At 35.2% G+C, this 13,736-nt stretch overlaps 1 protein-coding gene across 1 annotated transcript in view; it reads right to left on the bottom strand.

Moving 5' to 3' along the window:
* LOC150103475 (uncharacterized) overlaps positions 1-13,736 on the bottom strand; it is a 384,849-nt gene that overhangs the window by 42,840 nt on the left and 328,273 nt on the right. The window contains exon 13 of the mRNA XM_090397834.1: positions 7,430-7,625. Within this exon, the coding sequence (XP_090253960.1) occupies positions 7,430-7,625 (196 nt within the window). The remainder of the gene's footprint in view (positions 1-7,429; positions 7,626-13,736) is intronic.

Here is a 13,736-nt window from a genome sequence, read left to right as displayed (position 1 = left end):
TGATAAGAAAATAACTGTTTATTGACTTAATTGCTAATTCGCTGGTATTCTATCCAGCATCTTCAGAGCACACAAACAAACATAAACAAAAGCAAACATAAACCAGTGAAATATTAGCAATTAAGTCAATAAATAGTTATTTTCTTATCAATCTGTTTTCACATCTATACCATTAAAATCCAATCAACGGGTCCAGAGAAGATTCACAAAGGTGGTCTTTGGAATGTGTAGTACGAGGACAAATTGAGAGAACATAAGTTGCAATATGCCCTCTGAACTTCAACTCTTTGTCCACCATTATCCTAGCCACATCAATTTCCTGTGGATAAGAGGTAGAGGGGGGGGGGAGATATGATTGAGACACATAAACTAGTGGGGTTGTTATCAGGTTGACATGGAAGAGGTTTTTCACAGGATGCGAGAGGAGAGGCCATCGCTGGAAAGTGTATAAGGAGGGTGTGAGCAAAGGAGTGAAAAGCAGTTTCTTTGCATGGAGAGTGGTTGGTGAGTGGAATGCATTGCCTGAGCATGTTGTGAATGTAGACACATGGAATCAGTTTAAGGCATAGTTGGACGAACATTGTGTGCAATAGTGTGTACCTCCTGCATGAGTCTCTGACTTCATGGAAGTTAGATGTTAATAATATTAACTAACTCAGGATCTGGATATATATATATATATATATATACTCAAAAGAAAGATTGTTGAATCAAGAGAAATTTCTCTAGATTCCTCTCATATCAACAACAGCCTGAGTTACAATCTCTCGGATGCACACGTTGCTTCTGTTCAGTACTGGCGCACTCGCGACAGCGCGTAGTATTCGTTTGTATGGAACTCATACTTGCATTTTTTCAAACATGCTACTGTTTTTCACTTGTTCTGTTAATACAATTTTAAGTCTCTGTAATTTTTTATATATTTCTTTGAGTATGATACCTGATGATGTTCTTGTAACGAAACTAGTAAACTAGTAGTATCTTGTTAAATATATCTTGCCATCTTTTCTCTCGGTAATAGTCATTAAACTTATTTTATATATATATATCCAGTTTTTTTTCTATCTGTGTTCAGATTTTTATTCATATTTAATTTTACTTTTCCTCTCTAGAGAGGGGCAACTGACTATAGTAGTAATGCTATATATATAGTGTATTATACTATAATGTAACTTGCATCTCTATGTTTGTATATATATAATATATATGTACTCATGATGATGACCTTAATATGGAGGTTAAAACAGTGAGTAATTATTTTATTTTAAATTAAAGGTATAACTCCAATTATGGCCAGACTGGTTGGTTGAGTGGTTAGCATGCCCACTCTCCAGCCAAAAGGCTGCAGGTTCGAATCCTACCAGAGGCATGAATGTTTATGATTGTCCTATTAACTCTTTGTGGGAGTGTCAAAATGATGCTACATGTGAATAACTAATTGACTAATTCCAATGTGGCAGCTGTCTCTGTAATTTTGCTATAATGAATGTTGATGGCTTTGCATCAGAAATATGCTTTTCTAATCTAAGTTGACATGTCCACTTAGAATGGTGGATTAAAAATTAGGAAAATTAGATCTTTATTGAGATGGTATGCAATGGTACGATGTATTGGCAACTTTATTAACAATGATGTGTCACATATAGATGTAATACATTTAGAAAATTTCAATTTTTTTTAGTAGACTTCATTTCTAAAATTGGTGTTTTTGAAATATAAAAATGTTATATAAAATCTCAAATATAATGTTATATTATTTTTGAAAATTTATTCTTATAAATGAATAAATTTTCCTTACAGATTATTCTGAAATGGAGATGCTGTAAAATATTATTATTTTACAGCATCTCCATGGAGTCTGGAGACTCATCGTGGGAGACCCAAATTAACCATTATACACACGAATCATACCTCTCCTTGAACCTATTCACTGTCAGGAAACTCACAAACAATTTCGGCAATCCATTCCACTCACTCACCACTCTCCATGTAAAAAATGATTTTACGTGGAGAGTGGTGAGTGAGTGGAATGGATTGCCAACCCCTACTAAACACACTCTTACATAACTTCCATGGATGGTCCCCTAGTTCTCTGAATATTTGTCATATATTGAAAATTTTCGCTTGCATTAATTTTATAAAACCCCTTTAATATCTTAAAAGTTTCTATCATGTCCCCTCTTTTCTGCCTATCAATTAAACTTTGTAATGCAAACCTATCCTCATAGGGAGTATCCCATGGACCATTTTGGTCACTTGTCTCTGAATCCTCTCTACCACCTCCTGGTCTCCAAAAAACCCCAGGTGACCAAATCTGTACACAGTAGTCAAGATGTGGTTGGATCATAGCCTTATAAAGAGGAATAATAACTACCTTATCTTTACTTGTCAGCGTGTTTTTCAACATCCAAGTAATCCTCGGAGCCATTTTACCAGCTTTTGCAATATGCCCTCTGAACTTCAACTCTTTGTCCACCATTATCCTCAAGTTCCTACCCTGCAATCCAATAATCAATATGATACACCATATGCAACTTTTCAACACAAAGTGCATAACCTTACGTTTTGCAACATTAAACTGACAATCTTTATTCTTTTCTCACAATGCCAATTTATATAAATCATCCTATAGATTATCTACATCACCTTTATCAACTATTGCTCTCTCTAGTTTTGCATCACCAGCAAATAAACTGAATATCCCCTCTTAAATCTTTCCCTATGTCACTGATATAAAAATTAAAGAGTGGTGGCTCTAGTACTAAACCCTGAGGTACTCCACTAATCACTATCATTCTCCGTGATTCCACTCCACCATATACTACTCTCTGATGTCTGTCCATCAGCCACCTACTATTCATGCTACTAGCCTCATATCCATTCCCATTTGCTCCAGTTTTTGTAATAGTTTTATAATTTTCCATGTGGTATTCTGTCAAATGCCTTGGCAAAATTGAGAGTATCATGTAGCCATTACATGTATCCAACTCTGCTGTCACTTTATTATAAAATGTGAATAAGTTACTAAGACAGGACCTACCATTTACAAAGCCATGCTGTCCACTATAGAGTATTGCATCCGTATCCAGCCATTGTTGAATTTTACCTTTCACAAACTTTTCCAATACTTTAACAACCACTCACGATATATTAATTGGTCTTAAGTTTACTACCACTATTTTGGAGCCACCTTATGCATTGGTAGTATCTTACCCTCTTTCCACTCCCTTGGAATCCTGCCAGAGCTGAGACTTAGATTGAACAACTTCATCAGAGGCAATACAAATTCTCTTGCACATGTAGTACATGGGCTGATATGCCATCCAGTCCCACTGTTGTGTTCAAATTCATATTTTTCAATATGCTGAACACCTCCTGTTCATCTACCTCAATCTTGATATGCATCTCTGTAGCATCAGCAACTGTAAAATAACCACCTGCATGATACACCTTTGCAAAATGTTCACTCAGCAACTGAACTATTTCTTTTGATTCAGTCAGTTTCCTACCATGAGCATTGCTTAAAGTCATTCTATTATAGTCATTTTTTCTCTTACTTGCTACATAACAAAAAAACTCTTTTGGATTTACTTTGGCCTGTTTGGCTAATTCTCTCTCATTGTCTGATTTTGCCTTCATTATAATACTAGTCACTCTTCTTGCTTGCACTTTGTACTGCTCATGAGTATGCTGATCACTTTTTTCTTTATATTTCCTTCACAATGTGTTCTTTTTTTGCAGATTTTGCTATATCTCTACTCACACTTAATTCCAACTTGGTTTATCCCCCTTATCTTGGGTATGTAGTCTGATACTGCTACTCTCAAGCAATCTCTGACCACTTCAGTGCAGTACTGAAATTCATTCCTTGTAGCTTCTCAAGCCATGGCTCTGTTCCAAAATGACTCCTGAGTCTCTCATAATCACCAGCCTTATAGTTGAACATAAACCTCTTCTTGACAGAGAACTCCACATGTGTGGCAACTTCCCAGAATAAGACCACATCATCTCTCTCCCCCAACTAGAGGCAGTGTGTCTACTTTGGTTCTGGATACATCTTCTGATGCTATTATCAGATCCAGCACTCCTCAAACTCCTTGTCCCCCTCTATAACATGTTGTTTCGTGTAATTATCCCTTAGCAACTGTATAAATCCCACTTCCATCTTGCCATGTCCCCTTTCCCCCCCCCCAATCGATGTCCCATAGTTAAAGTCTCATTGTGGTAATCTCCTGATACATGGAATCTACATCTTCCTGTGGACTCCCTGATCTATAGCACCACCCAACAATGTATATTGTCCTATTTTCCTCTATCTCACACATCAAATAAACCATCTCTCTCAGACCTAAAATCCTCTTTATCTTATAATTTTGTTGGTTGTAATTCTTCAGCTATCATCAGTAATACCCCACCTGAAAATACAATACTCTTTATGTTCTATCCCTGTAAGTTATTATCACATTCTTCTGTATTGGCTACAATAAACTTTTACTTATAAAGATTTACATTCATATGCATTTTACTTATTTTCTTTATTATTATTATTATCCAGGCCTCCATGGAGTCAAAAGTCTCATCAGTAATACCCCACCTGAAAATACAATACTGATGATAGCTGAAGAATTACAAAAGGTTGTAATTCTTCAGCTATCATCAGTAATACCCCACCTGAAAATACAATACTCTTTATGTTCTATCCCTGTAAGTTATTATCACATTCTTCTGTATTGGCTACAATAAACTTTTACTTATAAAGATTTACATTCATATGCATTTTACTTATTTTCTTTATTATTATCCAGGCCTCCATGGAGTCAAAAGTCTCATCGTGGGAGGTCGTTTTTTGAAAATACAAAGTTTATCATACCACTCCTTGAACCCAATGACTGTCCCCATTCCAACCACTCTCTCAGGCAATGAATTCCAAGGTTCAACCACCCTCCATGCAAAGAAACCACTCCTCACCCTCTTGCACACAGCCTCCTTTCGTAACTTCCAGGGATGGCCCCTTGTCATCCCATGATAGCTCCTTCCCGCTGTTCCACCAAGTGAAAGAATTCTCCAATGTCTACCCTGTAACTGCCTGTCAACAGTTTAAAAGTCTCGATCATATCATCCCCCCCCCTTCTTCTATCCACCAAACTCTGCAGTCCACATTCCCTCAGTCGATCCTCATAACTCATATTGTACAGTCCTGAAACCATCTTTGTTATCCGCCTCTGTATCCTTTCCACAGTCAATTTATCCCCTTCAAATCCTGGGGAACCAAATCTGAGAACAATAGTCTAAGTGTGGTCTGATCAGGGACTTATACAACGGAATGATAACTCTTATCTCTGCAGGTCAGTGTCCTTCTCAGTATTGCAGCAATCCTCTGTTACCCTCACCACCTTTGCAATATGCTACCTGAATTTCAGTTTTCTATCAATCATCACCCCCAGATCTCTTGTCTCCCCTACCTCCTCCAATCAAGTACGCATCCTCCCATCGATAGATCCCAAAGCTCAAGACTTTACATTTTGCTGCATTGAACCGACAACCCCATTTATTTGCCCATCTGTCTGGTATATTCCTTGTACAATAAATTTATGCTTCATAAACCATGTGTTATATAGTTCATTTTATGTTACAAAATCATTATCACACTATCGAATAGCCATATAAGTAATTTTTTTAATATTCTCTTCATATCCTTTTAATTTTGTTATACAGTGTATTTTTTTTACAAAAGAAAATGCCTAAGCAAAAAATAAGTGTTTGAATGAAAAATAAGAATGGCAGGAAAATGACCCAAATAATGTCTGGGGGGGGGATAAAAGAGCTGATCAAATCTGAGATCCAATATTAGAATTGGGAGGAATGTTGTCTCTCATAATATATGGTACGCATCTTACAAAAGTATACAAGATGATAAAATTAATGTGTTATCTACCTTTAATGCTGATTTTTATTTTTACATAGAATTAAAAATTCCATGGGAAAAAAGATGATAACCTCATGATATGGTGTATACACCACAATCTCATGATATGGTGTATACTTATAGTGATATCACTATATCTGAAAATAGAATTTCTAATACATGAAATAATGCCTTACAGTCTCTATACCAAATTACAAACATTACATGACTCATAAACAGCTGACTGGTGCAGATTTCTGAATATATAATTTACAAAAAATTACAATTTAAGTTTATGTATCTGTCACTGTTAGTAGTCTTTAAATATCTACTTTGTAACTATAGTGACAATATCTTTTGACAAATGTACAAGCATCCACTTTTTATGGCAAATGCATCAAAAATTAAGTGAGTAGTTTTATTGATGAAAAATAATATAATAAATTTAGTTTAATCCTTTATCCCAGTGAGAGCTAACAAAGTTTGTGCCTGAAAATATCTTCAGGACTGAATATAGTGTTGTACTATCTTACCTGGGTAAGTAGTACAACACCAGGCAACTCGTAGCAAAGGTGGAGCAAGCTGCCAACACTCCTATCCCAGTATCTCCCATAATGCAAAACACATCTCCTTGTGGATATGTATCCTGTTATGCATTAAGGGATTGGCCACTACCCAGACTAGTTTTAACCTTTATTGAGGTCTCTTCAGTAGGAGCCAGGCCCAGAGTTGGAGATACCAGGCAGAAGCAGTAGCAAGGTCATCTTTACCTATAGGATTTGTCAAAAGGTTTGCCACCTTTTTTTTATTAAATTACTCTGGATTTAGAGAAAGATGTTGAAAGTTTATTTTTCACTAGGTTAGACTATAATAAATTTAGTTTAATCCTTTATCCCAGTGAGAGCAAACAAAGTTTGCGCCTGAAAATATTTTCAGGACTGAATATAGTGTTGTACTATCTTACCTGGATAAGTAGTACAACACCAGGCAACTCGTAGCAATTAATTATTATTAATTGAGTAGTTTTATACCTATATGAAAGAAGCTCTAAATGAACAGCACTTGTTTTGAATTTCAGGAAATCTCAAATATTTTCAAGTTTGTTTTTATAATGAAAAGTTCCTCCTTCATTCCTATTGAGCATGTAAAAGCAAGCTAAATGGGAACTAAGCAAGAGAAAAAAAAATTAATAAACAAGAAGAAAATACCTTATCTGCAAAAGCAAGGAAATCAAGAGAAATAACTAAAAGAAATAGTAATAAAAAATGTTACAGAATTAACTATTATTTATGAATGTCATTGGTTATTTTGTATTTATGACCAAAACAACTAAGGCTATAAGCCCAGTTTGCCTGTTTTGTGGAATGAAAAAAGGCATTGGTATGGTTATAATTATCACTGACACAACTAAGATTAGGGGATAAGAACTTTAGTGGTATAAACCTATCTGTTAAACTTGACAAAGCAGTTGTTTTAAAATTCAATAGTTAAATTGAATGATCTTTACTGAAATAAAGTATTTACCTCGTCAGTAAGTACAACAATCCTCTTCTCAACTTTAGGTTCAAGTTTACACTGTTCATGTTCAACTTTGTCTAAAGATGACTGTTGGTGCTGGAATAAATTTCGGCGGGCAACTGCATCTAAACTCATACCTCTACGTAGTGGAGTGCGTGCAGGCTGCTGATTGCTATCTTCAAACATCCTGACTACACTATGCCTGTATATTGAACACACAGTACTATAATTTTTTAATCATATGCAGAAAAATATTTACTCATATATATACATATATATATATATATATATATAATAATAATAAATTTCAAGAAGAACAAATAGACCATCATTACAATTTGGCTTTCTTTGTTCCAACAGTTCGATCACAAACTATCTAGGGACCTGTCATCTGGATTGCATCCCCCCCCCCCCCCTCTCTATTCTGGGGTCTTTGCTTCTAATGTCAGATTCCATTCTTCCTAAAAATAGTATTCTAACTTGAAAATTTCTTGCTGTTTCTATTCTGAACCTAGGTTTTAAGTAAAACAGTCTAGATTTCTGTTATACAATCCTACTTTTGATATTTTCTTTATGCTTTCAAATAGCTTAAGCAATGGTATTGTAAAAATTCGATGTAGCTTATAAATATCAAAGCGCTTTACACTGATCTTTTACAGAGGTCAAGTCCTATGAGAATGTTGTAAAAATAACTCGTTTGTCTCTGTATATTTTGTATTAGATATTTTTTGTAAATAACCCTTTGGAAGTTAACTGTATATACTATTTTAATAAGAATATTTCAGAGTGTTAAAAAACAAGGCAACGTTTTGCTGTCGGAGCTGTATGTAATAGATCTACATGGCGGCATAAGAAAGGTTGTTTATGAAATTTTGTATGTATGTGAAAGGCTTACAAGCTCTGCAAGTAAACACCTCTGAAGTCTGTCTGAAAGATTCAAAGAACTTTCCAATGGCAGGTAACTTACAATCAAAAGATAGCACAGAAGAGAACAAACGGCAGACCAAACTTGAAACGTAAGATGAAAGAACCATGCCGAATTCTTCGGGGGATACAAACTTCATGCGAGGTCTCAGAGAAGGATAATAAAAAGGGACTGAGACAAGCATAAAGAGCTTCCCAGTTCGAGACGTCACGAGAGAGAGGGCTTCCAGACGTTGCCAAAGAAGGAAAGGCTTCCAGTCATTGCCAGAGAGAAACAACAGATTTGGGAGTCCATAAGAGAGTCACAGTTGGCAGCAATTATGGTCATTGGAAGCGGCTGTCCGAGCTATTGGAGATGGCAGTTGTCCAGGCATTTTCGATGAGCCAAAGCAGAGGAGAAAAGGCAATGTAAATTACCTGAAGCAACTGCTCGGAAGATTTTCTTTTTCACTGTGGGAGAACAACCTTTTGCCGGTCGTAGTTCACAGCCCACTATTTTCCCGTTGAGATATTTACTGAAGCCAAACATTCTTGAGGAAGCTCAAGATCTGAATTGAAAGAAATGCCATAAGACTGTAGTGAAAGACTTTTGACTGAATGTGCGATGCTGAGTCTTTTGTAAGTTAAAACCTTTTGTATATTCCCTCTCATAGTAGGTTGTAGATGGACTTTTAAGAGATTGTTCGATAGTAGTAAGAATGTCATTAAGAGAATCGATTGGCATAAAATTTTGGCATTGGAAGTTGATATAAATTTTGTAAAGATAACTTAACAAAGAGTTAGCTAACCGCTTTGCAAGTAAACTAGAAGTTTAATAAGTTGAATTTGTAAGCAGAGAGTAAATAAGATTGTGAGTTAAAGAAGTTAATTAGTGTTAAAGTAAATAGGTTATAATTTATGCTAAAGATTTTATAAATGGATAGAGAAAGCAATCTCCCTAATGTCTAAATTCATGTATATTTCATAGTAATGTAAATAAATTGTTTTGTTCTTTTTGTTAAAGAAGTGCTGCATGTTTGTTTCTTTTTAAAACTGCACTGTTCCTAAATAAATAGGACTTGTGAGCGGGAAACTAAGTGATACAGCCAAAGCGTAAAGTTAAGTAAAAGAATAGACTACGACTGTTTATGTAAAGTTTTATTGAAGGAATTTGTGTTAGAGAGAGAAATCTGCCAGCCGTATTACCAAGTTTTATGCCAATTAAATGATATTAGTGGCGCAGTCTAAATTAAATAAATTTTCTAGTATCTCAGGCATAAGACTCGTAGTACGAAGGGTAGATAAACATAGTACGTAATAATATAAGCAAGACAGATTCAGAGAGAGAAAGCACGTACAGCTAAATTAGAATAACAGCATATAAAGATATAGATAATATATAAAGTATAGAGCAAAAGACATTACAAGTAATAAATAAATAATACCATATTATTAATATGGTGCAGCATATGTTTACAGCATCATCTCTTTATTTTTTCTATTATTAATTTACTTTCTTATATCTGACCTGCATGCATAAGGCCAGATATGTGTGCAGGTCAAGTAAAATGTAAAATTGAAATGTGTTCTTGGTATCATGATCAGTTTCTTCACTTTTGTAAAATAATAACATTTAATGTACCTATCAAAGGAAGTTCTCTTCAAGATCACACAATGCCTAAATTCCTTTAGTGAATGCGTGTTGAAAATGCACTCACAATACAGAATGGGAGCCTATTCCACATACTCACATAAGACATAGGAAGAACCTGGATTTCACATACTTCCTAACCACCCTTACCGATTTTCCAGGGATAACTGGGTTCATCTGTAACCTTTTGAAGACCACATTCCATCAGTCTATTCTCATATGTACAATTCCATACGTTCAATATCAACCTGATCACTTGCTGCTGCTGGATCTTTTCAAATGTTTTCTCATTTCCTCTGAAACTAGATAACCATGAGCACATTATTCAAGATATTTGATTATATAGAGAAACCTGCAGAGAATTCATGACTAAATTTAACACGCTAATACACGTGAACCACAGCAATAGGTTTTTTATTACGTAAATATTTCGTCCTAGGTATCTTAGGACATCATCAGTACAGTGTGGCAATACTAGGAATGACAAAAGAATTTAAATTAAATTGAATTAAATTACTTAAATTAAATTAAAATTAATTACAGTTAAGTTATTATTTTACATAATTTTGTATGACAATTTCCCATACTTTAGGGATGGCAAGAACATCATTGCAGTTTAGATTTGGTCTGTGGAGTAGGGCTTCAGCACTTTCTTTATGTAAACGTTCGTATTTATATTAAGATCTGTGTAGAAGTTTTGTCTTTTTTCAATGGAACTTGTGGTTTGGGTTTTCAACTTTGCATTGAGCGATGGCTGATTTATGCAGTTTGATGAGGCGAATATGGTCTTGATGTTTCGAAATGCATTTAAAACCGATCTGCCTGTCTGTCCAAAATAAGAGAGTTTACAGGAGCATGGAACCTCGTATACACCAGGTAGTAGCATAGGTGAAAGTTTGTCTTTAGGCGAGGTTAACAAGTTTTGGATCTGGTTGATGAGTTTGTAGGCGACAGTAAGATTGTATTTCTTCATAATTTTCGAGAGCTGTTCGGAGATGCCTTAGATAAAAGGTATGGGAATCCTATGGGGTTGTTCTTGTCTAGATGTGGAGAAATTGCTGATGATTTTTTGAGTTGTTTTGAGATTATAACCATTTAGAGTGGCTGTGTTTTTGATTATTTCCAATTCTTGTTTTAGAGAATCCTTGGAAGAGCATAATCTGTGTGCTCTGGTTAGTAATGATTTAATGATGCCAAATTTTTGAAAGGGATAATGAGCTGAAGTATTGTGAGCGAAGCGGCCTGAAAATGTCGGTTTGTGATAGACAGAGGTGGAGATGGAACCATCTTTTTTTCTTTTAATGTGTAAATCCAGAAAGGGAATGCCTTGTGGGGATTCTCTTTCTAATGTAAATCTGATGCGAGGATGAAGGAGGTTGATTTTTTCTAAAAACTGAAGTAGCTCTTGTTTGGAATGACTCCAGACTGCGAGATATCATTGACAAATTGAAGCTAGAGTTTTGGTTTGTGTTTGAATGCAAGGATTTTTTCTTCTAGATGTTCTATAAACAGATCTGCTAAGTTGGGTGACAAGGGAGACCCCATTGCTGTTCCCTCTTCTTGCTTGTAGATTTTCCCTTTCCATGTGAAGTAACCAGAAGTGATAACAAATTTGAAAAGTTCAACAATGTCCGACGGAAATTTTTGATTTAATAGGTCTACAGTTTTTTTATGGGGGATATTGGTGAAGAAAGAGACGATGTTGAAGCTAATTAGCATGTCTGTTGTCAGCAGTTGAATGGCCTATGTGGGGACGGAGAAGGTTTGATAAAAATTTTGATAACTTGTAAGTCGGGCTGCTAATTGAATCAATGACAGGTCTGAGTGGGGCGTTGTTTTTGTGAAGCTTGAGTAAACTGTATATTCTCGGAGGTCTAGCATGGTATGTTTTGAGTTTTCTTGAAGTTTCTTCATCTAACAACGTTGTTTCATCGAGTAGCTTGTTCAGTTTCTTCAGTTGTCTTTTTGTGGATCACAGTCCAGTTTTGCATAAGTATTTCAGTTTCGGAGTAGGAGATTCATTTTTCAGTCTTATGAAACAGTATCAAGAACCACTGTAGTATTTACTTTGTCAGCTCTGGTGATGATTATGTTTTTTTTTATGTTTTAAGGAGGTAAGAGCTTTCAATTGTGATGGTGGAATGTTTAAAACTGATGGTTTGGCATCAAAAATTATTTTTGCTATTTCAAAATGAAGTTTGTTGGCTTCAATACGGGGAGGTGCTTGATGTTTCTTTCAATGTTGTGTATGAAATCTACATATGGGAGACATTTAGGGGAATGGCAAACTTATGGCCTCTTGCTAGAACATTTAATTCATCTTCAAAGAATTAAACTAAATTTATTAATTCATCTTCTGTTAGAGGGGGTTAGATAAGTTTACCACCCATTTTTTTGGTAGGTAATTTATTGATTTTTTCTTCATCATGAAATTCCTGACATGTACCCTCAAGTGGGTGTACAGGATATGATAGTACTACATGAAAAATTTACATCATTACTAACTTCCTATCTACAAATTTCCTCCAAATCAGTCTATTACTTTTCAAGACTCCAATATTACCATTATTAGATCTTATATTTCTATTGTCTAAGGCACATTGTACCGTATCAATCCACCTATATCTTGGTCTTCCTCTGGGTCATTTTCCTGCCAACCTGGCAGAGAACACTTGTTTTGCTAATCTTTCCTCGCCCATTCTGTTTAAGTGACTACCACCTGAGATTAGCTCTGCTAATGCACTCCTGGATGCCGACAATGTCAAGTTCTTTCCTAATATCCTCGTTTTTAATACGATATTGCAATTGATGCCATCTGTTCACACCTCTAATCTTTCTCATATCTGAAGTCTCTAGTCTTTGGTCAAGTGTTTTACTTCTGACACAGCTCTCAGATTCATAAGTTAAAACTGGTTTGAACACTGTCTTGTATACAGCTAATTTAGTATTCCGCATAATTTCTCTCTTATTCCATATGAATTTATTCAATTGACTTCCTACCATACCAGATTTGCTGATTCTGTTGTGTATTCCATATTTAATTTAACATCTTCTGTAAAAATCGTACCTAAGTAGTTGAAATGTTTTACTTGTTACACAGGTTCCCCGTTCAAAACACAGTTGACCTTTTCAAAAATTCTACCTATTTTCATTGTCTTTGTCTTTTTAATGCTGACCTTCATACCATATCTATTATAACAGGTATTCAATTTAGTCAGAGAATCTTGCAGACTTGTAGTGAATTTATTTAGAAGTATAACATCATCCGCATAAAGCAAAGAGCTGATATTAACATCTCTAATGTTAATGTCAGTATCGTGGTATCATGTTTAATACCACTTTCTTTCATAATGTGATACATATAGATAATGAATAACAGAGGGATTAATGTACATCCTTGTCTCACACCAGATTTAACATTAAACCATCTTCCTGTACATCCTTCAATTCTAACTGCCGACTTACAACTCAAATACAGACTAAATATTGCTTGATATAATGCTGCATTGACACCACCATATAACTGTAGCATATTGAATAGCTTCTCTCTTGGCACCTTTTCATATGCCTTTTCCAGATTAACAAAACTTAAATACAGATCTTTGTTATATTTCGAAGCTTTCTCGACTATTTGTCGTAAAGTGAAGATTTGATCCTGACAGCCTCTATTTGACCTGAATCCAGCTTGTTCTTCACCAAGCTTTTCTTCCACGATTCTTCTCAACCGTTTCTCAAGTATGCTTGCATAGATCTTGCAAG

This window comes from Typopeltis vanoorti, chromosome 9 (assembly GCF_054136105.1).
Source record: "Typopeltis vanoorti isolate ZY-2024b chromosome 9, IOZ_Tvanoo_1.0, whole genome shotgun sequence".
NCBI lineage: Eukaryota > Metazoa > Arthropoda > Arachnida > Uropygi > Thelyphonidae > Typopeltis > Typopeltis vanoorti.
The sequence above is the reverse complement of the archived record's forward strand: the minus strand, read 5'-3'. Positions and strand labels throughout refer to the sequence as shown.